This window comes from Embiotoca jacksoni, unplaced genomic scaffold, assembly GCF_022577435.1.
Source record: "Embiotoca jacksoni isolate LCO1_2020_lvr unplaced genomic scaffold, fEmbJac1.0.p SCAF_9, whole genome shotgun sequence".
NCBI classification, from domain to species: Eukaryota; Metazoa; Chordata; class Actinopteri; family Embiotocidae; genus Embiotoca; species Embiotoca jacksoni.
Window position 1 is genome coordinate 10,805,094 of NW_027185447.1, and position 27,311 is coordinate 10,832,404.

General features: G+C 44.9%; 2 protein-coding genes across 4 annotated transcripts in view; one reads left to right on the forward strand and one right to left on the reverse strand.

Moving 5' to 3' along the window:
• The first annotated feature begins 1,256 nt into the window (after positions 1–1,256).
• acvr1ba (activin A receptor type 1Ba) lies at positions 1,257–18,530 on the forward strand. The gene is made up of 9 exons (XM_069140300.1): positions 1,257–1,452; positions 12,282–12,518; positions 12,631–12,891; positions 13,007–13,237; positions 13,508–13,675; positions 13,787–13,943; positions 14,710–14,834; positions 14,950–15,080; positions 16,042–18,530. Exons 1-9 carry the CDS (start codon positions 1,389–1,391, stop codon positions 16,165–16,167), a joined length of 1,500 nt encoding a protein of 499 aa, XP_068996401.1. The 5' UTR covers positions 1,257–1,388; the 3' UTR covers positions 16,168–18,530.
• A 3,864-nt stretch (positions 18,531–22,394) lies between these two features.
• Positions 22,395–27,311, reverse strand: part of kmt2d (lysine (K)-specific methyltransferase 2D) — a 28,964-nt gene continuing 24,047 nt past the window's right edge. For all 3 annotated transcript variants that reach the window (XM_069140298.1, XM_069140299.1, XM_069140297.1), the window contains exons 48-55: positions 27,049–27,170; positions 25,540–26,920; positions 25,243–25,379; positions 24,819–24,949; positions 24,086–24,371; positions 23,780–23,853; positions 23,545–23,653; positions 22,395–23,439 (exon numbers count right to left, since the gene is read on the reverse strand). In XM_069140298.1, coding sequence (XP_068996399.1) covers positions 23,347–23,439; positions 23,545–23,653; positions 23,780–23,853; positions 24,086–24,371; positions 24,819–24,949; positions 25,243–25,379; positions 25,540–26,920; positions 27,049–27,170 — 2,333 coding nt within the window. In that variant the 3' untranslated portion in view covers positions 22,395–23,346. The remainder of the gene's footprint in view (positions 23,440–23,544; positions 23,654–23,779; positions 23,854–24,085; positions 24,372–24,818; positions 24,950–25,242; positions 25,380–25,539; positions 26,921–27,048; positions 27,171–27,311) is intronic.

Consider the following 27,311-nt stretch of genomic DNA (forward strand, 5'->3'; position numbering starts at 1 on the left):
ATTGTTGTTTTGGAATTATCTCCAATAAAAACAATTAGTCTAATTTAATTTAATGAAAGGAACACTCGATGGTTTTACATGTTGAACAATAATGTTAGTGGAGGCTGATAAGACACATTTTGTTCTCTGAATACATTTTTGTTCTGAGTACAGTTGTGAGTAATAAACTCAATCCGGACGTGATCAATTACAACTGAATCAACCCTGGAAGCTGAAGCTGACAAAACAAACAACTATATTGTTTCTGTTTCTTTCAGGCATTGATGCCAATAAACAGGCAAAATACTTAGTTTGGCAAAATCTTTTAGACACAAAAAACATAATGCAGTCATGGAAACTAAGTCTTATGTAGATAAGAATTTATAATTTTCTGATTTTCAGCAACAAAGATGATTTTCAACATTTTTAGCTTTTCAACATCATTAATATATTTATGTTTCAAATAGACCTTTCCAGTGTTAAATAATATCCTCACATAAATTCATCAAAACGTATTTTTACCCAAAGAGGTCTAGTATGGCACAATCTTTTGACATAAAGTCACAGTAAGGTAAACTGAATGTCAATAAATACTTGTATAACTGATTGTTTCTCTATTAAAACATGGACTAACTTCAGATCATTGAATTCCTGCATAGCCTCCAATTTTGAAGAAACAACAACCATGTCATACTTTTTTTAAACATAATCTTTTATAAATGACAACCAAGTTTTTACATTTCCAGTACAACCAACGGTGGAACATAGCCACACATCTAATAGATTAATCATGACACGCACAATGCTATGCTGTATATTGACCTCAATCAAGGTTCAAGGTTAAATGTGTTCATCCATAAAATCACGGAAAATACAATCAATGCTGATTACTGAAGATAAAAAAAAAAAGGCTTCTTAAATAACTAGACAACAACCTTTTCTGAAACATTTTTCAGGAACGCATTGGATAGAGAGTAAATTTACCCACGTGTTTTATTTATTTTTTTTGGACGTAAAAAGTCGTTATTCAGACATGCGAGGTAAACTCACTATTTGAATATACCCGTCAGTTTTGGTGTTTACCATCAAATGTCATTTGCACTGCGAAGTGCCCACTCCGTGTTTAGATAACGAGACTGGAAAGTTGTAATTGAGCCAACATTTTATTTACCACACAGAGAGCCCTGACCTCGGTGGCAGCGAGCAGGCAGCCCTCCCCTTTAAACATGCGCGCGCACACACACACACACACACACACACACCCCTTTAAACACGTCACTCGCCTGGCTGGCTAGTATCTGGCGGTGTGGTGTGTGCGGTCGGACTGTGGTTGTGTTTCAGGTCTGGTCGTGTTGATAACGACACACTTCGGACGCATTTCATCGCGGAGAGATGGGAATTTTGAAGACATGGCTCTAAAACAAATTGCCCCAACGCTGCTGGCCCTGCTCGGGTTGGCGGCCGTCGGTAATGGTAAGTTTCATCCGAGCAAGCGCTCCCGGCTTTTGTCTCGGATGTGTTTTCCCGGACCGGGCATCGCCTGTTGTCGCTAATCTTCATGGCGCTCTGTGTCGGGAATTTGGCTAGCCGTGTCTAGCTAGCGTCGACCTCCAAAAAAAAAAAAACAGCAACAAAAAAAAACAAAACACGGCGGCTCTTTTACCCGAGTCCCAAAAAAAAAAGCAAGAAAAAAAAAAAAAAAAAAAAAAGCCGTGTTGTTTGTTAGTTTGTCGGATTTTGTCGACTGATTTAAAACTGGACGAGTCGCTATTGAGCGTGGAGCAAAGTAGGTGAACCACAACAACAACATGGTGGGGCTGTCTGTGTCGAGGCGCCAGCTAGCGTTTGCTAGCCTCCCCGTCTAAAGTTGAATAATGTTGATAATAATGTTTTGTTCGAAAGATATACAACCTAAATAAAATGTGTGTTTTTTTGTTTTTTTTAAATTTAAATTATTATTATTATTATTATTGTGTCACAAGCGACCAATAATGATGGAGCGACTGCTGGCGATTCTTAAGTTAAACCTCTCGGCCGGCCGGTGTGCTAACAACATATTTACAAAACAATCTCTTGCCGGCTGCTTCTTTCTGACTGTTAACACCGACGCTGGGGAGCGACACCGTGCGATGGTTGCCGCCTGGTTAAATATGCGCAATGTGGTCAATTACAAGCGTCGTCACACGCTGCGAGCACCGGTTTCCACGTTGGAAAGGAGCGGAGAGGGGAGAAAAAAAAAAAAAACCCGCTTGAATGAAGGCCCTAACCTACTTTTGTGCATGTAAATGTGTATTTGAGGGTAAACACCGGCAGCTCTGCCATTTACCATTTTGTAAAGGGAGTGAAAAGGCTGCTTAGTAGCCTCCAGCAGAAAAGTGAATGCTGGCACAGGGTGACAGCAGCCGGGTACATTCAGCCGTCCCAGACAGAAGTCGGACTGCGAGTCTGGGTTCATTGTGATGGAAATGTGGCAAGTGGGGTCTTTTGAGGCGCTGGTTATGGGGCTGCTACAGCCTGTGGTCCTCCTCCTCTCTCTCTCTCTCCCCCCCCCCATCTGCCGGGGCAGCTGATGCACAACTTCGCACCACAGCCTCAAATCAGCATAACCTCTTGAGTGTTTTGCCTCTGCGGCATGTTTGCTCATCTTTTGTTCCCTTTACCCCCCTACCTCAAGGTTTAATAGATTTAAATACAAGCAGGACTGCAAATAACCATTGCTTTTATGACAGCTTAATCTTTCAATTGTTTTCACGATTAATCAATGGGCTGTTTGGTCTTTTTTTTTTTTTTTAAATAGTGGAAAATGTCACGGTGTTTTCCAAAAGACTGAAATGTATTGTTTTGTCCCGAACAACAATCCACAACCAAAAATATGTTGAGGTGGAGTTAGATTTAGTCTCGTAGCACATTTAAAGTCAACAAAAGTTGATCAAAGTGCTGCACGAATTCAATCGGATAGGCATGAGAATTTAAATTCATTACCGGCAAAGGAAGCGATTTAAAAGCAGACACATGATGCTGATGATGTAAGAGCAGTTAATACTTCTCGGGAACCAAAAAATAGTTTATTTTTTATGGAGGACTAAATGAACCTGAACATATTCACATTTAAGAAGCTGGAATCAGAGAATTTCAGCATTTTTGATGACAAAACAATTATTTGATTATATAGGTGATTAATTTTCTGTCAACCAACCAATGGCTCAATTGACTAATTGACATGCTCTATCACAAGCATGTCTTTGGTTATGCATAACACAATTTGAGCTTTTCCTGTGATCATTGCATCTGTAGACTTTGTTTCAACTTCCCACTCACCAAATAAACTTGATGGTTAAAAAGAAAAAAAAAAAAGTCAACTCTATGTACCAAATGAAATATCTTAACTGCATTGTCATCTATTAAAGCATATGTTGTGTTTTAAACAGGTGAGTCATCTCCCCCCAAGAATCATTAAAAAATATTCCTCCCCCGCTCAGTTTAGACAAGGGTGGAGGTTTAAAATGATCACACCTGAGTGGCCAGTTTGTTTGCCTGGGTTAGTCCAACATTAACAGTGATGTGTGAGGGGTGGGGGCGGGTCTGTGGCCAGACCAGACCAGACACCGGGGTGACGATGGCTTTGTCCAGCTGGCCCGGAGTCTGTTGTGCAAGGGGCCCAGAAGTCTATAGTTTGACACCTTGTAATGGATTACACCGAGCAAGGGCTGAAACCTGACAAACCTGAACGTCGCTACGCCAGAGCAGATTCCAGCCCTGTGCGAGTATGTTTCTGTGAGAACGTGCTTTACTCACAGGTTTGATGAATCTGTCACGTGTTGTTGACTTCATAGGGATTAGGAGTTGCTGGTGTTATGGGCATTACATGCCTGTGTGACGCAGTCTGCTTGGGTGAATTCAACACAGTAGCAATGTGATATGGGCACTGTCAACCACACTGCTGTGAGTTAGGGTGCGTCCCTCCCTTTATTGCTCTCCATTCTCTATCTGTCTTAAATAAAAAAAAAATAAAAAAAAGGCCTGGTGCTTTGTGAGAATTTAATCTGTACTTTGTCATCTGTGGTCCCACTTCTGCTTTCATTTATTCACTGCTACTAGAGTGTTGAGGAAGGCTTTAGGATGGGTTGTTTTTTCATCCCTAGGTTAAAGGAAGGCCTTTGGTGAGTTGAGCTCCTGCTATCTCTTGAACTCTGCACTCACTTTTTTTTTTATTTTTTTATAGCCCTTCCATATACTATCACCCGCCCTGCCACAGTCTTGTCACTCCCTGGCGTGCCTCTGTGTGAATCAAAGACTGGGCAATTGGAAACTGAGAAAAGTCCCCTCTTTTCAATCTGTTCAGGGAACTGACTGTGCAGAGCTAAACTCTGGTACAGGTGCTGTTTAATGTCAAATTTGATATGAAAGCATTCAGGTGGTTGAAGCATGAGCTTGTCAGATTGGAACATGTGTACACCTGCCCATTAGATCAGAGCCAAGGGAATGTACGGAGAGAGGTTGAAACTTATTGGGTTCAAAGGTGTGTGTCTTTAAAGACTGGGACCGGGGGTGGAAGGAGTGACATTTGCATTTACAGCTGGCGTCACCTTTAAAAGGAAGGAAGTTGGGTTTACCCCCCCAAAAAAACAAAAAACAAAAAAATATGTGTAGCAGTTGTCGAGACCTGTTTTCAATAGATAGATGTTTCGGCTGCTGGATCCCTGCAGCAAAATTATGATCAAATGAAGTTGCAGCACGTCGTCTGTGTGAACTTTCTGGTTGCTTCCTGGCCCAGACACCTTCTCCTCAGCAAGTTGTGTTTACCAACAGATAATAATAATAGTAATGTGGCCCTGAGCCTCTTGGTGTGTGTGTGTGTGTGTGTGTGGGGGGGGGGGTCATGTCAGGTCAGGTGGTCTAGGGGTGGTCTAGTTTTCCCTGGATAATGACCAGTGTTGATAATGACCTCCGGAGGCACAGACCACTAATTGCTATAGCAGACAGCATAGCCCCTGACTGACCCCGCTCCGCAGTTCCCAATCTTGGACCACAAGGGATTACTACCACCTCTGAGCAAGTCCACTTCTTGGTTGCCCACTTCTATGCCTTCAAGTTCCTCTGAACACTTTGTCCTTGTTCAGTGTTTTTGCATGATATGCATTGGTGTTAATGTATAGAGGCAGAGAGTTGTTATTGTCACAGGACACCCAAACAGTCAGTGTAGCTGTGATTTCATGTCTATAGGGCTAAACCTGACACCCATCCACCATTACATGTCTCTTTTGTAGATCTCTTTGATTTTTTTTTTTTTTGTTTGTTGGGGGGGGGGGGGGGGGCGCTATTATTCACACATTTAGATTAGACCTGCTCTGCCTTGTAATTTTCTGTTGGAAGGTGTTCATCCTACTTGTCAAGTTTTCTCCAATACGCTCCTCACAATGATTTGCTTTTCTTGGTGTGATCCGGCAGGATCGTTGGTAAGAACGCTTTGTTCTGAGAATACAGTGCCTTATCTAAATCGCTCTTGAAATACAATTTAAGCTCGCACCTCTGGCCTTTGTTGTGCTCCCATGGTGACCTTATTTTAATAGCGCCCCAGTGTGTTTTACTTGACAGTTAAGCTATCATCCTTTCAAGAGAGAGTGTGCAAAGTTGCTTCTTTTTTTTTCTTTTTTTTTTTGAGTTGGAACAAGAGTTTAGTGAAGCCGCATGTCATTTCAGTCTTCATGTGACAAATCACATTGTATTTCCTACAGCAACACATGATGGCCGGACTATTTGTTTTGGTGGAATTATAGTTTCTACTTACACATTGTATGCAAAGTAACATTAGATATAATCCTTTTTTATGTTTGTTTTTCCAAATTTAACAATGTGGCATAATTAACTATATAAAATGGTTTTTCTTTTTCTTTTTCCTGATTTCTTGCCAGATGTCTTTTTTTGAAATATATTTTTTATTGTGGTTGGTTTCTGTTGGTAATTAAGATGCTGAAAGTATGCATCTACATCACCAAAAAAAAAAAAAAATGTGAAGGGCAACGTTAACCTACCGTGTAGTTAGAGCAAGGTATTGAGTGTACATTTTCTATTTGTTTAAAATACCCAAATTTCAATGCTAAATCATACATTTTTGATGCCTCGTTTATTTGTAATCTTACTATAAAATCCTTTTTATTTAATAAAACCGTTAAAATTCTTTAGCTGTGAAATGTTGTCTCATACAAGAACTTGCTTAAATAATCGGTTAAAATGTAAAATCACAAATCTTAAGGCATTTATTGTCAGTTTTTTGACACTTCTGTTTTTTGTTTTGTTTTGTTTCATGCTCAAGTCAAATGGCAGAAGAATTCACCTGTAGCATCTGCAGTAAAGCCTGTGTACCTTTGAGCTGGTCCAGGACAGACAGACAGACAGACAGACAGACAGATGGACAGGATGTGATGTAGCCGGGAGGATGGTGGTCGGTAGAGATAGTAGAAGCAGCCTCAGCCCCGGAGGCTTCACTTTAGAATCAGATCAGTAATCTGACCCTGAGATGCAGACAAAGGTAATGACTTTCCTCCTTCCCGAGCATTGATTAGGACACAGTGGTGTGGGGTGTGTGTGTGTGTGTGTGTGTGTGTGTGTGTGTGTGTGTGTGTGTGTGTGTGTGTGTGTGTGTGTGTGTGTGTGTGTGTGTGTTGCACTTGCACTGTCTGGTGGCGTCTGCTTGTCTTGATCAGCTCTCAGTCTGGTATCTGCATGGATCTAATTTCAGCCTGTGCATTTTGGTAATGGTCCCCCCCCCCCCACCCACCTGTACACCCATGTACTGACCATCTGGGTCAGCCCTCCGAAAACTCGTTTGTGTAACCTGCCCGCCCTGCGCCAAGCACGCTTTACAGTATTTCCCGCAGCCTTTATGATGTTACAGTACTCAAAAAGTTCACTTTTTGTTATTGTTTTTTTTTTTTTTTGGACAGGGTCGTTTCGCGTGAGTAGTTCTGAACAACAAGTGCGTACAAGGAGCGCCGTCATCCAGGTTAATAGGAAACGCTGTTTGGAGTGGGACTACGCTGTGGTTTTAGTTGGGTCCGAGTTAAGGCGGCGATGTTTGTGGCAACAATGTTTTATTAATCCCTTCCTCACGACTTCTTTGCCGTTTCCTGTCTCAACATGAACGGAATGATAGGAACTTCACACGCTGGCATCTCAAAGCAGTCGCTCTGCTCGCCCCGTTTTCCTCCACTGTTCCCTTTTCCTGCTGCCTCCCGTAAGTCAAAGTCTAGACTGGGTTTTAATGACAGTCGCAGCTGGCCACTCCAGCAGACCTCAGTCCCAGCTCTTTGCCCCCCCCCTCTGTATTGTCCTGCCCAAATGGGGACCAGCCCCCATCCTGTCTGGCCCAGAGCTGCCCCCCCCCCCCCCCAAGTATCGGGGTTGTACTGTAACCCCAGTCTGTCCCTTGCACTGCTCCACCACCCATCCCCCCACACTGCTCCACGCAGAAGTGCACTCCCCCACTCTGCTCTTTGTTCATGTTGGGCCAGTCCAATCCCTCCTCATGTCGCCTTAATCTCCACACAAAGGACCAGTGTAAAGACCACCAATTATGTGGATACAAGAGCAGAGTTCACTCTCAAAAAATGCACACACACACACACACCCTTTACTCAGATCCGTGTGTATTTAGGCTTGATATTATTCCTTCAAGTCTAACTTTGTAACACTTTTGCTCTGAATCCAGTGAGATATGCGCAGCACTGTGCAAACAACACAGCTACTGGGTAAATGCTAGCAGCCTACTAGTTCTTGTCTGATTTACAGCGGTGTGAAAAAGTGTTTGCCTCCTTCCTGATTTTTTTTTTTTTGCACGTTTGTCGCACTTAAATGTTTCAGATCATCAAACAAATTTAAATATTACTCAAAGATAACACAAGTAAACACAAAATGCAGTTTTTAAATGAAGGTTTTTATTATTTAAGGGAGAAAAAACAATCCAAACCCACATGGCCCTGTGTGAAAAAGTGTTTGCCCCCTAAACCCAATAACTGGTTGGGCCACCCTTAGCAGCAACAACTGCAATCAAGCATTGGCGATAACTTGCAATGAGTCTTTTACAGCTGTGGAGGAATTTTGGCCGACTCATCTTTGCAGAGTTGTTGTAATTCAGCCACATTGGAGGGTTTTCCAGCACCAACCGCCTTTTTAAGGTCATGCCGCAGCATCTCAATAGGATTCAGGTCAGGACTTTGACTAAGCCACTCCAAAGTCTTCATTTTGTTTTTCTTCAGCCATTCAGAGGTGGACTTGCTGGTGTGTTTTGGATCATTGTCCTGCTGCAGAACCCAAGTTGGCTTCAGCTTGAGGTCACGAACAGATGGCCGGACATTCTCCTTCAAGATCTTTTTTGGTAGACGGTAGAATTCATGGTTCCATTTATCACAGCAAGTCTTCCAGGTCCTGAAGCAGCAAAACAGCCCCAGACCGTCACACTACCACCACCTTATTTTACTGTTGGTATGATGTTCTTTTTCTGAAATGCGGTGTTACTTTTACGCCAGATGTAACGGGACACACACCTTCCAAAAAGTTCAACTTTTGTCTCGGCAGTCCACAGAGGATTTTCCCAAAAGTCTCGGGGATCATCAAGATGTTTTCTGGCAAAAATGAGACGAGCCTTAATGTTCTTTTTGCTCAGCGGTGGTTTTGGTCTTGGAACGCTGCCATGCAGGCCATTTTTGCCGAGTCTCTTTCTAATGGTGGAGTCATGAACACTGACCTTAACTGAGGCAAGTGAGGCCTGCAGTTCTTTGGATGTTGTCGTGGGGTCTTTTGTGACCTCTCGGATGAGTCGTCGCTGCGCTCTTGGGGTAATTTTGGTCAGCCGGCCGCTCCTGGGAAGGTTCACCACTGTTCCATGTTTTCTCCATTTGTGGATAATGGCTCTCACTGTGGTTCGCTGGAGTCCCAAAGCTTTAGAAATGGCTTTAGAACCTTTTCCAGACTGATAGATCTTAATTACTTTCTTTCTCATTTGTTCCTGAATTTCTTTGGATCTCGGCATGATGTCTAGCTTTTGAGGATCTTTTGGTCGACTTCACTTTGTCAGGCAGGTCCTATTTAAGTGATTTCTTGATTGAGAACAGGTGTGTCAGTAATCAGGCCTGGGTGTGGCTAGAGAAATTGAACTCAGGTGTGATAAACCACAGTTAAGTTATGTTTTAACAGGAGAGGGAAAACACTTTTTCACACAGGGCCATGTGGGTTTGGATTTTTTTTTTCTCCCTTTAATAATAAAAACCTTCATTTAAAAACTGCATTTTGTGTTTACTTGTGTTATCTTTGACTGATATTTAAATTTGTTTGATGATCTGAAACATTTAAGTGTGACAGACATGCAAAAAAATTGGAAATCAGGAAGGGGGGCAAGCACTTTTTCACACCACTGTATGTATCAGAGCCCGTCGATGACATTCATTTTGAATTTACATTTGATTTGTGAGATCTTTAGTTTCGCGCTGAGCCATCTTTTGCGACATTTAGTTTGAGGCTCAAAGTGATGAAAACTACTGCAGTGTCTCAGTGAGTTGAAGACTTTTCCATGGACGCGTCCCTCTGTATCTCCGGTCGTATTATATTTGTAATGGGCAGTATTACCAATCACTGACCTGAACTCTTTTAATACAGGATTTATGTTTAAATGGCATGAGTGACTTTCGTTTTTTTTTTTTTTGTTTTTTTTTTAGGCATTGAGGCAACTGGATTAATCAGAAACAAATATTCCCAGCAGCTCATTTTTTTTTTCATCTATAAAAGGTTGCAATCTCTTATCGGTTTCAAAATGACACATTCTGTCGTAAATATTCTCCGTTTTGGCCACCCGGACTGTTTTTGCTTGTTCGTGTGGAAACGGGCTAGACGTGGTATTTTGTCACCAAGGTCGCCCTAAATGAAAGGGAGGATCCGCCACAAGCCAAACTCTCGGTTGACCACAAGCCATCCACGGCAGACTCGCGAAGCGATTGTATGTGTTTTCAGCCATGTTTGGTTTCCTTCCTGAGCTTCTGTCTTCATGTCTGTGCACCATCTGTCTTACCGCACACACACACACACACACACACACACACACACACACACACACACACACACACACACACACACATGGAGTCTCTATGATGGATGCGCCTGTTCCTCTCCGATCGCTGCTGTTGCTACATTGCTGTGTGGTTGGTGCAATATGTTTGTCATAACTCTTTCGCAGCATTCACTTTGGGTTCTGTGAGTGAGGGGAGGGGGGGATAACTGGTGAGGAGAAACTCTTAAAAAAAAAAAGTATGTTCTTACTTCAGAAACATACGTTCTTGCGTCGAGGACGGGTCGATCAGAGTAGCTCCTCTCCGGGTTCACGTCGATCGATCGCTTTCGCTGGGAACCTGCGAGCAGGCGTCCTACGGAAGAGTTTGACGGAAGCGGGGGTTGAGGTTGCGATGGAACTCGAATGTCGTTGTGCTTTTAAACCCACTACTGTTACTCCCGTCATCCGTTTCATCGAGCTAAACTATTTGCACCACTAATGCTGCAGATTAGCGTGATGTGGCACAGGGCTTGTTTTTTCCTCTTTTTTTTTTTTTTTTTTTTTTTTTTTTTTATCAGTCCCAGCTTGCTTCACCTCTGTGTAATCTGCAGGAAATTCCATCTGCATGCGAACTTCGGTGAATTTGGACGCACTCACCCTCGAGTTCCTGCCACTTTCCCGCTCACCTCCTGGAGAATAACACGTACACACGCAAACACGAACCAGATAAGAAATATTACTGAAACCGTGCTCACCATTTCCAGTTACTGCTCCGTGAACAAGCATAGACACATCATCAAACACGCTACTTGCAGGAGAGGAAAGAAAAAAAAAAAAAAAAAAAAAATGCTCCCACACAGAAATCAACCTTTTAGCAGTTCAGTTAAGTGGAAACCACTCCTCTGACATTTGTGGTTTTGGCCACTTGCGTGTTACAATGCTGATTGCACAATCAGTGTATCAGTCATTTTGAGAATTTCTTCTTTTTTTTTTTTTATCTAAACGGTACTGAGTAACAACTCGGTCGGTTAAAGAATGCGTTAAATGTGCCGACAGCTTTTGACAAACCCCCAAGTTGGGTCAAAAAGGGGAGATCAGTGAGTTCCTCTGGTCAAAGGAGCCCTCGATATAAGACGCAGAGGATTAGTGGAATCTTGCCACTCTTAAAATCCTTTCTTTCCTCTGAGCTAAACCTTGTCAGCGGTCCAACCGATGCTGAGCCTTTTTTTCTTTGTAGGACAATAAGGATTGAAATTGCCCTCCTCTTTGTGTGTCCTCCTGTGTTGTTTTCGGTACAGTGGTCTTGTCTTTGCCGATTCCACAGCGATTAGTCTTAAGTGGTCCTCTTTTGTCTCATCCAAGGATCAGATCCTGGTCTGTCAGGACTCACTCATGGTCCTGATGTCAGCTTGTAATTTGTGTTGTTTTTTTTGTTTTTTTTTTTACCATGAACGGGGGGGGGGCCAAAATAAAAAAAAAAACAACTAGTCCCACAATCATCTAACCATGCCTGGTCCTGCTGTGCACCGTGGCAGCAGAAAGCCTTTAGAAGAAGTCTTTTGTGCTGACCTTGCTCTAAATGAGAAGCATGTGTGCTGTGACTCAAAATCTAATTTTGCTCCAAATCTAATCAGTTTTCAGCGTGTTCCTCTCTGGGTTGCCCAACCAGCACAGGTTCTGTTTTAGATGTGGCAGATTTGAACGGCTTCTCTTGGCGCTGACCTCATTTCCCTGCGTGGATGGACCACCGGAGTTTCATTATGGCGGCGGCAGGCGTTCCATTGTGTCACCTCTAATAGGTCCCCGCGCAGGACTCTGCTGTGTTTAATAAAACTCCTGTCTCATTAGCTAAAAACAGTGGCGGCTCTCAGTGTCCACGTGAGGGAGACGGAGGAGAGAGGAGTGGAGCAGAATGCTGCATTGGGGATTTGGCAGGAACCTTCTCCCCCTTGTTGGGTTTCACTTTGTCTGTCCCACTGGGCAGGTCTGTCTCCACCCTGCGTGTTTGGGTTCATCTGCAGTGAAGGATCTGATTTCAGAGCCGTCTGGCTGCTTCTGCTGAACTGGAAGGTCTACACGTCATAAAATGCCCACAATTGAACGGGGCACTATTTACATTTTGTGTTTTAACTGTGGGGTAAGCTTGCCCCCTGCTGGACAAAAAAAAGGGGGGAAGTAAAGTAGGTTATGTTTTTGTTTTTTTTGCCCGTTTGATACATTGTCATTTACGTCTCTCTCTCTCTCTCTCTTCTCTCTCCAACAGCTTTACATTGTAACTGCACAAACTGTGAGAAGACGGGCTACGAGTGCGAGACAGATGGCGCCTGCATGGCCTCCACTTACTACATCCAGGGGAAGGAGCAACATGTTCGCATCTGCATCAACCAGGACAACCTTGTCCCCCCTGGGCAGCCCTTCTACTGTCTGAGTGCTGAAGGCTTCCTCAACACTCACTGCTGCTATATAGATTACTGCAACAGCATTGACCTGAAAGTTCCAGGTGAGGCGCCGTCACCGAGCGTCGGAGCTCTTCCGCCAGTTCGTCAGTGGCGCCCGCTCAAGTCGGTCGGCTTTTAAATGAATCGCCTTGTTTCTTCTGTTTGCCCTCCTAGTCCCAACAAAGGAGGGGCACTATTCGGGCCCAGGAGGCACCTGGGGCCCCGTGGAGCTGGTGGCGGTCATCGCAGGGCCCGTGTTCCTGCTCTGTGTGTTGCTGATGGTCGGCGTGTTCCTTTTCCAGTATCACCAGAGGGCCTACAGCCACAGACAGAGGCTGGAGGTAGAGGACCCCTCCTGTGACCACCTGTACCTGCCCAAGGACAAGACCCTGCAGGACCTCATCTATGACATGTCCACCTCAGGATCAGGCTCTGGTTTGTACTCGCTGCCTATCTGAAAAGACTTGCTGGTGAAATGGTGGAATATTTAGTGCTTCTTCAAGGACACACTGGCTAATTTTTGTTTTGGTACGTGTGCTGCCCCCTGCAGGTTTGCCCCTGTTTGTGCAGCGGACAGTTGCCAGGACCATCGTGCTGCAGGAGATAATAGGAAAGGGTCGTTTTGGTGAGGTGTGGCGAGGGAAGTGGAGGGGAGGGGATGTGGCTGTGAAGATCTTCTCGTCCAGAGAGGAGCGCTCCTGGTTCCGAGAGGCTGAAATCTACCAGACAATCATGCTGCGGCACGAAAACATCCTGGGATTCATTGCGGCCGACAATAAAGGTGAGGACGGGTCTGCGTGTCGAGACTTAGATCCTTCGTGTTTACGTTCCACCAGTCCAGAACATAAAGCGACATCGTTTAGGTGAATTTCTGGACCATCTGTATCACAAGAAAGTTGAAGTAAGAATAAATCCTTTCAAAATACGACGAATAGGACCGACAGGTAGGTTGAAGGGATCGATATTTAGCTTGATAATGTTGGCTTTTACGTTTCACGCTGCTCAGTATTCGTTGAAGGTAAACGGCCCGTTCACTTGTGTCCTCCTTCAGACAACGGCACATGGACGCAGCTGTGGCTGGTGTCGGACTATCACGAGCACGGCTCCCTCTTCGACTACCTGAACCGCTACTCGGTCACCATCGAGGGGATGATCAAACTGGCGCTGTCGGCCGCCAGCGGCCTGGCACACCTGCACATGGAGATCCTCGGCACTCAGGGTGAGATGAGCCGCCGCGTCAAGCGGTCTGAACGAGTCGAGCGAGCGAGCGAACACCGCGTTTGCAGCAAGAGCGTGTTCCCGCCGTGACGCCTTATCTGTTCTCCCGCAGGTAAGCCCGGCATTGCTCACCGTGACCTCAAGTCCAAAAATATCCTGGTTAAGAAGAACGGCATGTGCGCCATAGCTGACCTCGGCCTGGCAGTCCGCCACGAGTCCATCACGGATACGATCGATATAGCGCCGAACCAGCGCGTGGGCACCAAGAGGTAAATGTCTCCACGCTCGTCGGCATGTAAAAAGGATGCGGCTCCACTGGGGAACTTGGAGATCCCTCTGTATGTCCTTTTTTTTTTTTTTTTTTTTTTAAAGTCTGGCAGCCTTCTTCATTTTACCTTCTGCCGGCAAATCCCGTGGAAAGACCCGAAACGGCAGTGAATCTTTGTCATCCGATGACAAAGAACGTGGTCACTGCAGTAAAAGTCTCGCATTCATCACTGTCTAGTACTGCGGTAGATTCTGGAGCAGCTGTACAAGCTGAAAACAATCCCCGGCAAATGTCCCATTTATTTCCGTTTGAGTCACGTTTGATTTAGAAACTGCAGTTCCCAATCAAATTATGTATTTGTGAGCTGTTGTTTTTGCTTTCAATCTGCTGTAGGAACCAAAAGAGCTTAAAGCCGAGAGCCACAAACGGGATTGCAAAGTGCATGCATTGTAAATTCCAAAACACCGAATATGACCAGCCTTAATCCTTTTTAAAACCGCGGAGGCTTATGGAAATTAGGCTTTTATTGTCGAGAAATGTGTAAATAGCTTTGCAAAGGCAAACTACTTGTGTGCCTTAAGCTCTTTTGACCTTCAAGGACAAAGCCACTGGTGGACGTTTTTCATTCTGATTTACTGTTACGAGTCAAACCTGTTGACCAGTGACGCGTCTTTTTTCCTAAACCAATACAATTAAGATTTCCCTAAACCTTGCTCATTGCTGCCCTTTGCCCCCCCCCCCTCCTCTGCCCCTCTCCCTCCCCCCAGGTATATGGCTCCAGAAGTCCTGGACGAAACCATCAACATGAAACACTTTGATTCCTTCAAGTGTGCCGACATCTACGCCCTGGGCCTGGTCTACTGGGAGATAGCGCGTCGCTGCAACGCCGGAGGTAAGAGCGCAAAACGTCAGCTGACGACACGGTGAACGGTTAACCCATTTTATCTGACGCGACCGGAAACGCGGAATCGGGAGACTGACAACGCTTCTCCCATCACGCGCCGCAGGTATCCACGAGGAGTACCAGCTGCCCTACTACGACCTCGTGCCCTCCGACCCCTCCATAGAGGAGATGAGGAAGGTGGTGTGCGACCAGAAACTCAGGCCCAATGTGCCCAACTGGTGGCAGAGCTACGAGGTATTTCACACTCTGTACAGCAACAGCTGCACGCACAGTTTTCTAAAGGAAAAAAAAAACAAAAAAACGTTCAGCGTACGTGCAGGGAGGCAGTCAGGCCGCTGTTAAGTTCGGTACCACAGCGATGTTCTGACTGGAGTACAAATATTGACTTGTGGTATCGAAATCGGATAAAAGATCCGACGGGTTCTTCCATCTCGTCACTTCACTTCTGTACAATAACTCGCCTCTGGCAAAAAAAATCCATCACACAACAATAACGCCGTCTGTTTTTCTTGGTTGTTTCAATATAACAAAATTAAAAAAAAACTACTTTGCACTATTGTTTAGTTAGTTTTAATTTAATTATTCTATTTTATTGTATATACTGTGCATTTTTATATTTAATATTTGTTACTGTTATTACTATCTATCTATAATAGTGCTGGGTTTAGCAGTGGAAATGTACCGACGCGTCGGTACGAAGACTTCTCTGAAGGCTTCCTCTTGAACTCGGATGCAGCTGCTGGTTTAACGTTTTACTAGATACGACGATATTAAACGCCATTAAATGACCATTTCATGGGCAATTCAAATATCAAAGCTCTCTGTTCCACCGCCAGCAACCGGCTCGCAGCACGACTTATTTTTTTTTTAATTATTATTATTTAATTGGGCAAAAGTATCTCACGCGGTCTTTGGTATCAAAAAGTCGTGTGAAAACACCGCAGACCAGCGATCGGTCAGAGAGAGTTTGTTACGATCACCGCACGCGTGTGTCGCGGGGGACACCCCGCGCAAAACCTCCCGTTGCTACAGGCCGCCGTGTTGCCGTAGCGACTACGCCCTATTGAGTGTGCACTGTCCGTAGGGGAAAATCGGACCCGGAGGCGAGGCGAGTCGGTACTTTCCCAGGAGAAAGGGGTCTTCCTGAACACTCCCCCGTTGTGTAACTCTAACCCGCGTGTCCTTCGCTTTGCAGTCGCTGCGTGTGATGGGGAAGATCATGAGGGAGTGCTGGTACGCCAACGGAGCGGCCCGGCTGACGGCGCTGCGCATCAAGAAGACTCTGTCCCAGCTCAGCGTGGAGGAGGACGTCAAGATGTGAGCGGCCGGGCGGCGGAAGGGGCGCGCTGGAGACGCACAGCCAGACCGACCGCACTCCCATAGGAAACGAAACACTAAAGACGGACCGCAAATAAAAACCCTGCCAGTTTTAAAGCCACACTCCAAGTTGTGACAAGGCCTACCTCACCTTTTTAGCCAAAACTACTGAGAATCAACCTCCCCCCCCCCTCCCCCCTTTTCTCCCCCTCCACCCCCCAGCGCCTCCCTTCGTTCCTCGTGTCCCCCCCCCCCCCTCCGCTCTCCACCCTCCCACCTCGTCTCCCTTCGACCCCCTTTTCCACGGGCCACAACACTACAGCACTACCACTGTTAATATCATCACGCTCAACCTTTTTGTTTGGGTTCGTTTCCCATGGCAGGAATTATTACTATTGTACAGTGACAGGATTTTTATTTTAAATTTGGGTTTTTTTGTTTGTTTTTGGAACTTTTTTGTATTTTTATTTTCATATTTTTTTTTACCTCCTACGAAATCATCCCATGACTGACGACACTTGTCCAGAAAGAGTTGAGCATGTTGTGGGTTGAAGAAATGATTACACCCAACATCACATTCTGTTGCTGTAAGTGTGTGAGGGGGGGGGGGGGGCTGAAGCACTGTTTCCAGTGTGTGTGTGTGTGTGTGTGTGTGTGCGTGTGTGCGTGCGTGCGTGCGCGTGTGTGTGTGTGTGTGTTAAAGGTGTCTGGACTACTAGCATGTTTCTAAGACACTTCAGATGTCTTCTGGTATACGCTGTAGTTCATTAGGAAAAAAAAAAAAATCAGTTAATGGATATTTGGTTATAACGCATGAACAGCCAGATTGTGTTTTTTTTGTTGTTGTTGTTGTTGTTTTTTTTTTTTTTTGCAATCCCTCACTTGAATATCCTCCAAACAGAAATGAGTTGCACCTCAACTGTAGCTTCCTCATCACGCGTGAGACCTGCAGGGTGGGGGGGAGGGGGAGGTCGCCCAGCCGACGTGGTCCGGTCCCGGTGTCTAGTCCGAAAAGTGGCAGGGATAATGTTTGGGATGGGTTTTTATTTATTTGTTTATAGTTTTTATTTTATATGGATGAACACTGTGACAAAACCTGAGGTGAAAATTTGATGTCGTAGTTCAGTCCGAGTCTTTTACTGTCTTTCAGACGTTTTTTTTTTTTTTTTTTTTTTAAAGGGTTATCGCATTCAAATTCAGTGAGACGCTCACTTTCAAATATGAATGTAGCCGTAACCCCCGGCGATGACGGGCGATGACATGGTCCACGCGGAGCGGTAAGGAGGCGTATGAAGTGGCGATGACAAACACGGTTTCCTTTTTTTTTTTTTTTAATATTTTTTTGTGTGTGTGTGTGTGCATTTTGTGTAAAGACATCATGGTGGGTGTGTTTTTTTTGTTTTTTTTTTCCTGACTTTGACATTAGACACTACTGATGGTGGGTACATATGATTTGTATATAAAACATGCATATTTTTAGTTGGTTTTTTTTCCTTTTTATGCCACGAGCTCCTGAGACATTTTTGAACAGTGATTTTTTTTTTTTTTTTTTTTTGACGGGATGGTACTTTTTCAGAAGGAAATAAGACTTGTAATCTGCTGGAATTTTTTTTTTTTTTTTTTTTCTTCATTTGCTCCTCTCATGGCAATTTGGTGGTACTACTGATCCCAGATCATTTTTTTTTGCTGTAACTTCTCAGATCTGTTTTCCCCCACATACTGTATGTCCTCTGGGGTGACATCTCTCTCTCTCTCGCTCTCATATATATATATATATATATATATATATATTGACACTGGAATACTTCGGAGCATCATGTAAACCTTAAAATTCTTGATCCTGCCTCTGGCTATTTATTCCGACCGACTGCTGACGGTTCACACACACTGGGAACGTAACGGTTTAAGATGTAAAATGCAGTTTGGTGACGTTTGACCTTTTTTTTTTTTTTTCTCAGAAGACTTTGACACGCTGCAAAGTGAAACTGCATGATTTCATCCCAACGTCTGCGGGTCGGGGAGCCTCGTCTGCCGGCGAGGCCGTGAAAGTATTACACTGACATTCGTCACCTTCGGGCTCTGCACTGTTATGTCCGCCGGGGTGGTGGGGGGGGTGGTGGGGTGGGTAGTTTTAATGTTAGCTCTGCCATCACCTGATCCAGAATCGACGCGTCATGTCGGTATCCATTTTGCATGCTGTCTCAAACACTGGGTCCTCTGCACTGAGGTAGATGAACTTAAAAGATAATGTTCTTTATTTTGTTTTTTCCCTTTTTTTTTTTTTAGTTTTTGTTTGGGTCGTTGGCTGTGCACCCCAGAAATGTTGCTGCTACTGTTAACATGGGTAAGAAGTTCAGCAGGGCGGAGCGGGGGGGGAGGGGGAGGGGGCGGGCGGCGGGAAGACGGCTGTCGGTTGAACCAAAATTGTCAAAAACAATCCTGTCCACGTTTTGGTTTGTTGCCATGGGTATATGACCATCAGACATCCTGTTCGTAAGACTTCAAAAAAAAATAATATTGTGCAGATCTTTTCAGAATTAGTTCAAAAGTGTGTATATAGCTGATATACAATAAAATTCCTCTTTTTCTTACCCGTGACTTCAGCTGGTGCTCATTCAAACGTGTCTCGCAGTGTTGTTGTTTTTTTCCTTCTGTCAGCTGGTGTCGAGTTAAAACGCCCACCGTGATGAGAACATGGGTTCACGGTCTCCGCAGGTCCGTGTTGAAGCGACGGCGCGGTGACTCATACTCGCCGTGATCGCTCCTTCTGTCCACGCCGGTAGTTTTAAAGAGTTACTCCGCCAACTCGACACTTTTTATAAAAAATAAATAAATAAATTAAAAAAAAAGCATCGAACCAGAAGCGGCAGACGGGAGATTTGACTATTTTATTTTTATTTTTTTAATATTCCAACACGTTCCTCTTTGTCAAAATCTGGTGTCTTAAGCTTTCCCGCGATGCAACTCGACTGCTTGACGGTACCCGGGTTTTTTTTTTGGGGGGGGGGAGGGGTGAATTGGTGCCGAGTTACTGGCAGAGCGCGCGCCGCCTTCGAGGTAACGCCGCTGTGATTTGGTCTCGCCGCTGTCAATCAACTGGTCCCTAATCTGTAACTTTAAACCCTCCCGCAATTAAGAGTCTCCCTCCTGCAAATCCAATCGAGCACCAAACCTTTAGGGGCCAGACGACGAGTCCGGGAACCAACTTCTTTCCTTTTTCAATCTCTCTCCCCCCCCCCCCCATCATCATCATCATATTTGCATACAGTGGCCCCAAAAAGTTGATTTGGACACGATGTATCCACATTTCATTACATTAAATAAGAAAATGTTCAGACAACCGTTTCTTAATTTTTAAAGAGATATAACGCGCACACGTGTCAAATCGAGCAAAAGTAATAGATAACGACCCAATAACAGTCGCTGGAGATCACGGTTTCAATGTTTTTAGTATTTTACTTTACCACCTCTTAGTCGGCAGAGCTACTTCACAACATCTGGACATTAAATCCATTTCATTCTTTCGCCAATTCTTCCTCCACGGCACCGTCGGGCGCTTCAAGTTCAGGGTTTTGGAAGATCTTGTTTTTGAAGGATCTTGTTGATCCACTTCTGTCGCTTAAGTGTATATATATAGTTTTTTAGATATACATTTTGAAGTTTGCGTACAAAAAACGCTTCTTTCGAGTCACTTCTAAAAACTCGCTTTTAGACTTTTTATTTATTTCCTCGTTGTACCGTTTCTCATTGTATTTTATTAATTGTTTATTGTTTTTTTTTTAAAAATGCAAATAAAACGCTTTTTAACTCGGTTTGAAAAGTGCTCCGTAAACGAAGGTACTGCCGTTATTATTTCTGCTACGAGTGGACATAAAGCATGAAAAATGAGCACATATTTAAAATGCATTTTATTTTCCTTTACAAGAAACAAAAACCAGACAAAGAAATAAGATGAAGGGGGAGAGAGGTGGGGAGGGGGGGAGTGGGAAACCAGTATATAAAGAGATGCAACCTCTGGCGTCCTGAAAAAAATATGTACAGTTCAAAATAATATCCATACAAAACATGCCACATACAATAAAAATGATCATTATATTTATTCATATTCCCTAAAAGTATCTCTGCTGTACAGATGCAACATCTTTTTAAAAAGTAGGTGAGGTTAAAAAAAACCTTCAATTTGAGCAAACTTTATTTAAATTAAAAGATATGCAGAGAACTTAAATTAAGATTCAGAGAAGTTAAGAAATTACGTAGGCTAAAATCCAGTGAGCGGCATAATGTCTCGTCATGGTCTTCCCTTGAAATAGAAACATACCAAAAAATATATATATATCACTGCTTCGGATACTTGATCAATATCTACCACTTTAGAGAAGTTCTCTGGTTATACTATGAGAGTGCAATTCATTACCAGGTTAAGTATGGGATTAACTTTTTTTGAGTATTACATTATAACATACATTAGGCCAAGTAACCATTTCACAAGGTTTACCAACACATTCACTTCTATAGGGAAGATAGAAAAAAGCAAAACACTAACAATATTCTAAAGGGAGTTTCAAGATTTTCCATTCAAGACGATATTAATCCAATTGCGACCGATTAAGGGACAGGTTTTGGTAATCAACAAGCAGTAGCATAAATAAAAAGAAAAAGAAACACGAACAATATTACATAAATACAAATGCTATGCACCATTGTACTGCTTTATGCGAGAAGTGATTTTTTTTGTTTGTTTGTTGTTGTCGTCGTTGTTCATGTCCAATTATCGACCCTCCTCGTGAATCCAAACGGTTCCGTGATCAGCTCGGCTTCTCGTCGCAACTGATCGGAGAAGACCAGACGTTTTTTCCTCAAACCTATTTTTTTTTAACAAACTTGTCTCTGAGAGCTTATAGCAAAAAACACTAATAGAAAAACAGGTAAATGCAAAACACTCTGGTTCATATACATAAAGATATTAGTTTGCCATTTTACATATATTTATATTTATGTACAGCTTTATCTTTGTTAAAATGATATCCAGTGGTTGATTTTTTTTTTTTTTTTTTTCTTTTTTCTTCAATTTTATTTTTCTACACTTTTGACTTTATTGATTACAAAGGGGCTGGATAAAGAGTTGCTGTCCCCTGATGCATATACCATATTTACAGTTTGTACAACTTTTGCATTTTTAAATCATGTGAGGTCTTAGGTTAGGTTAGGAGGGGGGAGGAGGAGGAAACAAAGTAGTATGGGAAGGTGGAGTTTTAGTAAAGCTCCCTTTAAAGACTTGTTTTTTTTTTTTTTTTCATTCATCTTACACAGAAATGAAAACAAATGCCCTTTTTTCCAATAAGTCTTTCCCTGCCATCAGTTCAGCCTCAAGAACACAGTACCAGCACTAAGAAAAAAAAAGAAAAGAAAAGCACACTACCGGGGGGGGGGGGGGGGGGAGTAGAAACACTGCAGGCTGGACTCAGGCGGAGGAAGACTTACTACAGTAAAGTTTAAACAACAGTCCATTAAATAATACAAAGAGGAAGAGGCATGATTCTAAGTTTAAGGTTGAGTCGTGACAAGGGTTGAGTTGTTGGGGGATAATAATAATAATAATAATATTAATAATAAAAAAAAAAAAAAAAAGAAGAAGACAAAAAAAAAAAAGAAGAAGCATTAAATGGGACAGTAGTCGTGCATCCACTGGCTCATTTTCGACAAGTAAAGCAACCAGCTGATGGGTACTTTGTTCATTTTGGACTTCCGCAGTCTGCTTCAAAAGACTACGTGGATCCTTTGAGCCATTCGCTCGCACCATTACTGTCTCGAGCAACTCAAAAGATGGATGTTATTGTGCTTTCACACAGCTAATTAGCACGGTTCCGAGATGCATAAATAGAAACAAAACAAAACAAAAACAACAACAAAAAAAAAAAATAGAAAAGAAAGAAAGAAAGAAAAAAAAAAAAAAAAAAAGCTACATCGATATCCAGGATGATTTGGTGGCATTTACACGACACCCACTAAGCTTGATTGTGATTTTAATACAATATCTTATCAAAACTGTCATATATTTCCTCTGTATAAATAATTCATGAATAATAATTATGTTGGCTCATTATTGTAAATCATCATCAGCATAGAGTAGACAGAGCAAACCTGCTGCTTAAGATTCCCTGCTTGTCCGAGAAGGCTAAGCCCCATAAAAACAACCCCCCCCCCCTCCCGCCACCACCACCACCAACAACAACAACAACAACAACCTCACCCCACCCTTCCCTCTCTCCCCTCCCACAGAGTAATTCCACAGTAGCAGTTAACAGTTTTTTTTATACAAAGCAGTCACTTCCCGCTAAAATCAGTGAGGTAGACTGGGTCCAACTAACCCACCTTGGGACTCCACGCGGTCAGAACGTCTGGCGCCGCTGAAGCTGCAGATCAATATAGCAATCGCAAATTTCATATGAACTCGCATCTGTTTTTTTTTTTTTTTTTTCCATCGATCACATGTAGTTCTTAAACAGAGCCACATCAAGATTGTCTAGCTAGCCGATGTCCGTGTTGTCGTCACGAGTCGTCGATGACTTGATGGGAAAGTGCTTTTTTTTTTTTTTTCTGGGAGGATGTGGAAGTGGGGAGGGGGCGGGGGGGGGGGAGGAGGTCGGGTGAAACAGGAAATAGGTCCGACTTGGAAACGTAAAAATGCATCCTTAGTTCATTCTTAGTATTTTTAAAATGGCTTTTTGTCGACGCTCCGGACGAGCCCTGCACTACAAAAGTACTGATATCAGAGGGTCAGAATCATTTGGTAGATATTGAGGATTGTTTTCCAGCCACTGTGAGCTTATTGTGAACAGAATAGTCGAGGTGGGGGCGGGCTGGGGGAGGAGGAGGAGGAGGAGGAGGAGGAAGGGTTTTGGCTGAGGAGAGGGTGATTCCCAAGTCCAAACACGAGTCAGAACCACCATCAAGCCGCCGCCGCCGGCTGACGGAAGGTGGTCGGGTTGCTTTCACTCATTAATTCTCTTCAAACCTTTGGCTACGGGTGTCGACGCGTTAAAGTCTTTCGATAGCGGAGGCCAGCCTTCCTCCATTTCTTTCAGAACAGCTTATGCACTGGCTATGTAGGATTCAAAGGCTTTGGCGCGGGAGTGTTCCGGTACCAAGTGAGGGCCGCGCTCCACGTTTCTTTCTTTCTGTCTTAGTTCATCCACTTTCTGCAATTCCAGGCTCCACAGTGGCAAGGGATCTTGTGCTGATCGTCCTCAAAGTCAAACTGGTAGTCGTACGTCAGCTGCAATCAGATGATAGAAACCGTTAAAGGCTGCCGACAAATGGGGGTAAACATTAAGGGTGTGTGCGAGAGTGAGGAGGGGGTCGGCTTCCGAATGCACCGCACCTCTTCTCCCTTCGGGATCCTGCGGCTGGAAATGATGATAATCTTGTCTTCTTTGTCGAACGTTACAACCTCGGCGACACAGTTGGGAGCGCAGGAATGGTTGACGTAGCTGGGAAGGAGAAAGGAGAGAGAGAGAGATTTTTTTTTTTTAAAAAGAAGTGAGTTTAAAACAGCGACGACGTACCAGACTCGGGGGTTTTACGGTGAGGCAGGCGCTCGCAAGGGCAACACTCACCGAGCCGGGCCGCCCGTTAGCGTGGCGTCGATCACCTGCTCGTTGTTGATGCGGAACATGTAGATCCCACGGTTCTAAATTGGACAAAGAAGAAAATAAGTAAAAAAAAAAAAAGAAAAGACTTTTTTTTTTTCCAAATGTAGAATACAGTTTGACAGCCCACCGAATAAAAAAATGTCCTCACTGCAAATAGCTTAAAAAAAAAAAAGAAAAGAATATATATAAAGAAAGAAAGAAAATCAAATTCCCACTTTTATGTCCATCCCCTCAAAACTTTCACCCAAAGGGACGCTTTTTTTCGAGTACCTGCGCCTCGTAGATCTTCTCGCGGCGATTGGCCACCTCGTTGCGTATGACGGTGCCGATGTACTCGATGACCATGGTGTGCTTCTCCAGGTCCTTTGCGGCGTACAGACCGAGGCCCTGAATGCGGGACCGGGCCAGGTACACGTTGTTCTTCCACTCGGTCTTCAGGCGCCGGTACTGGGAGGACTTGGAGTGGACAAACTGCTTGCTGTAGGGCGTGTTGAGCTCTCCGGTGAAGGTGCTCTGGTAGGCCTTTGACACGCTGGTGCTATTTAGAGTGTGAGGCCTGAACAGAAGAGAAAATGGGATGAGTAACCCACGTCATTTGTAAGATTCATTTATATATATATATATATATATATATATATATATACATAAAAAAAATTTTTTTTTAAAAAGGCAAGGTTCTTTGACAAAAAGTTTATAAAGCTGTGGTCCTTAATATGGGGCTTCATATTTGTTGAGTGGCAGATGAAAGCATTAACTACCAGACAACCCCATCTATTTTATCATCATACTTTTTTTTTCTGGTACTAAAATAATAAAGACTTTCACCTATCGAAGAATAAACGTTAATATTATTGACACGGTAGTGAATAAAAACAACAACAAAGCATGGTTGAGAGTTTACGCCCGCCCTTTGCTGATGCTGAATAACTGCACTACTCTCTACCGCCACATGTTGGGTGTTCATCTGAAGTTCGGCTTCTTGCTGCTACGATGAAACGTTTACCTCTTGCACTGCGTGGGGACTTTGGGCTCGGAGCGAGCACAGCCGGTGGGGTTAATCATGAGCGGGAGCTCCATCAGAGGGTGCCGGCCATATCGGAACTGGTAGTTCTGGCAGTTCTCCACTCCGGGCAGCTAAAACACAGCACCAGTACCGCAAATCACGTTAGTCACGCACTTCTACGGGCAGTAAAGCGGTTTGTGTCGCAGCGGACTCGTGCGGTCGTGAAGCGCGCGAGGCTTCCGGTCTCGGTCGGTGCTTTCGTACGACGTCGGACCTGCTGGCGGTGTTCGCCTCAGTCCGGGACAGAATCTTTTCTGTCCGCCGCCCTCAGGTTTGAGGTCAAACGCGAGCTTCGATTGAGACGAGAGGAAAAAAAAAAACGGGACAGTAAGCGCCGCTTCTTCTGGCTGCGCGGTATTCTTACCGACTCCGTGATCCGCATGACGGCGTGAACGGTGAGGCCGTACATCTCCTCTCCCTTCACGTGTTCAGTGAACAGCTTCAACATGGACGAGTCATCTCGGAGTTTAGCCACCTGCTGGACCACCCGGTCCCAGATCCCTGGAGACAAAAGGCCGCAAAGTAAATTCCGTCATTTGGCGAGAGAGAGAGAGAGGGGGGGGGGGGGGGGGGGGGGGGGGGGGTGGTCGTCGGAAGCGGAAAAAGCACAACACCAAGGGGACAACCACATAACGCGAGGCGGCGGAGCAGCTTCTCTTACCCTCTGGAGTCGTGTCTCTGTACTGCAAATCCTCCATGCCGTGCTCCAGGACGCGCACCTCGAACAGGGGACGGCCGTCGTCCTCGCCGACGCGGCAGCGGTAGCGGCAGCGCTTGTTGGGAACGCGCGTGCTCCAGTAGATGCGCGTGGCCTCGTAGCCGACGGGGAAGATGGCCGTGGGCGAGTGGAAGTTGGCCATTTGCGAGGGCAGCAGCTGGCCGATGGCGTGAAAGATGAGGCCGCCGACGCGGAACAGGTGGATGCGGTCCCCCCGCTGCAAGATGCTGGCGATCTGCTTCACCTCGTCGCGCTCGATGTAGACGCGGCGCAAGACGGCAAACGTGCTGAGCTCGTCGTCGCTGGGGCCCTTCAGCTTGTGCTGCGTGCACAGCATGGTCTTGTCCTTGAAGAACATGCAGCGCGCCCGGATGGCGCAGGCGAAGTGGTAGACGTTCGGGCACCGCAGTCTGTTGCAGCTGTTGGTGGCGCCGGTTTTCTGGCAGTACGCGCAAAGAGTCCGCAACCCGCGGCGCAGGGCCACCTCCACGTTGATCAGCGCGCCCCCCTGCGTCTCGTACACCTCGGTGGACCACAGGGCGCAATTGAGGTGCACCCACAGGTCCACGTCGATGTTGAGCAGGCGCGCGGGCCCGTCCGTGGCGCCGTCGCCTTCCTCGTGGCAGAAGCAGCACTTGCGTTTGTCCCGGGGCAGCTTCTCCGGCCGGAGGGTAATGCGCAGGCGCTCCATCAGCTCGGACACCTCGCGGCTGCTCTCCTTCTTCGACCCGCCCTTGCGTATCGTGATGACGATCTGAAGCCGCTTCCAGCGAATGCCCTTCCATTTTTTCACTTTGGGATGCACCGCCTCCTCGTCGGGCGACAGAGGCCGACGTTGCTTGACAGCCTTGGGGGAAGACTCCATGGCGCTGGGAGAATCTTTAGGAAGTTCAGCGGGATCGTTGCCCAAGTCCTCCTCCTTAATGGTCACGCTCAAATGCTCTTCGCTCGGAGCGGCGGGGTCGGAGGCCGCGGGAGCGGTTGCCGGATCGGCGACCGGCTCTGGAGCGGCAACTTCTGGGATTTCAGACTCTGTGGCATCGCCTGGTTGAGCAGCGTGAACGGGAGGATCAACATCTGGTTCGGGCTCAGTCTTGGTCTGGACATTGGTGGGACTGGAAGGAGAGGGGGATGGAGGAGCTGATTTTTTGGAAACTTCAGCTTCACTAGCTGCAACTGGGAGAGATGGGGAAGGTTGAGGAGGAGATGGTGATGGAGGTGGAGACTCCTCCACTGGTATAATGGGAAGGTGACGCACATCCAAATCATTTACTTTGGTTGTGTAACAGTGATGGACTGGTTTGTCTTCACTGTCTGGGAATTCCTGAGAGAAAAATACACATATGAGATCAACAGCTTTCAAAGCAAATGATTAAAAAAAAAAAAAAAGAAAGAAAGAAAAAAAAAAGGTAAATAATTCAAAAAGTTCTCAAGAGACATGCAGTGACCAACCTGTTTAATAAGTGCCAGAATGTCCACTTGTTTCTTCAGTGTACAGCCAGGTAGAGACACATCAAACTGCCTCAGCCACTCATCCTGATTAGGTGAAGCGCTGTCCTTTGTACACATCGCCCCTGGAAGACATGACCACCTTGACATCAGTCTTATTTTATCGATTAATATCAACTTGAACTCTTGCATTCACGTCTTAGAGCAATGACTCGTGTCTTCGCTCGACTATAGTGGCAAAAAAAAAACGTTGCGGTAGAATTAGG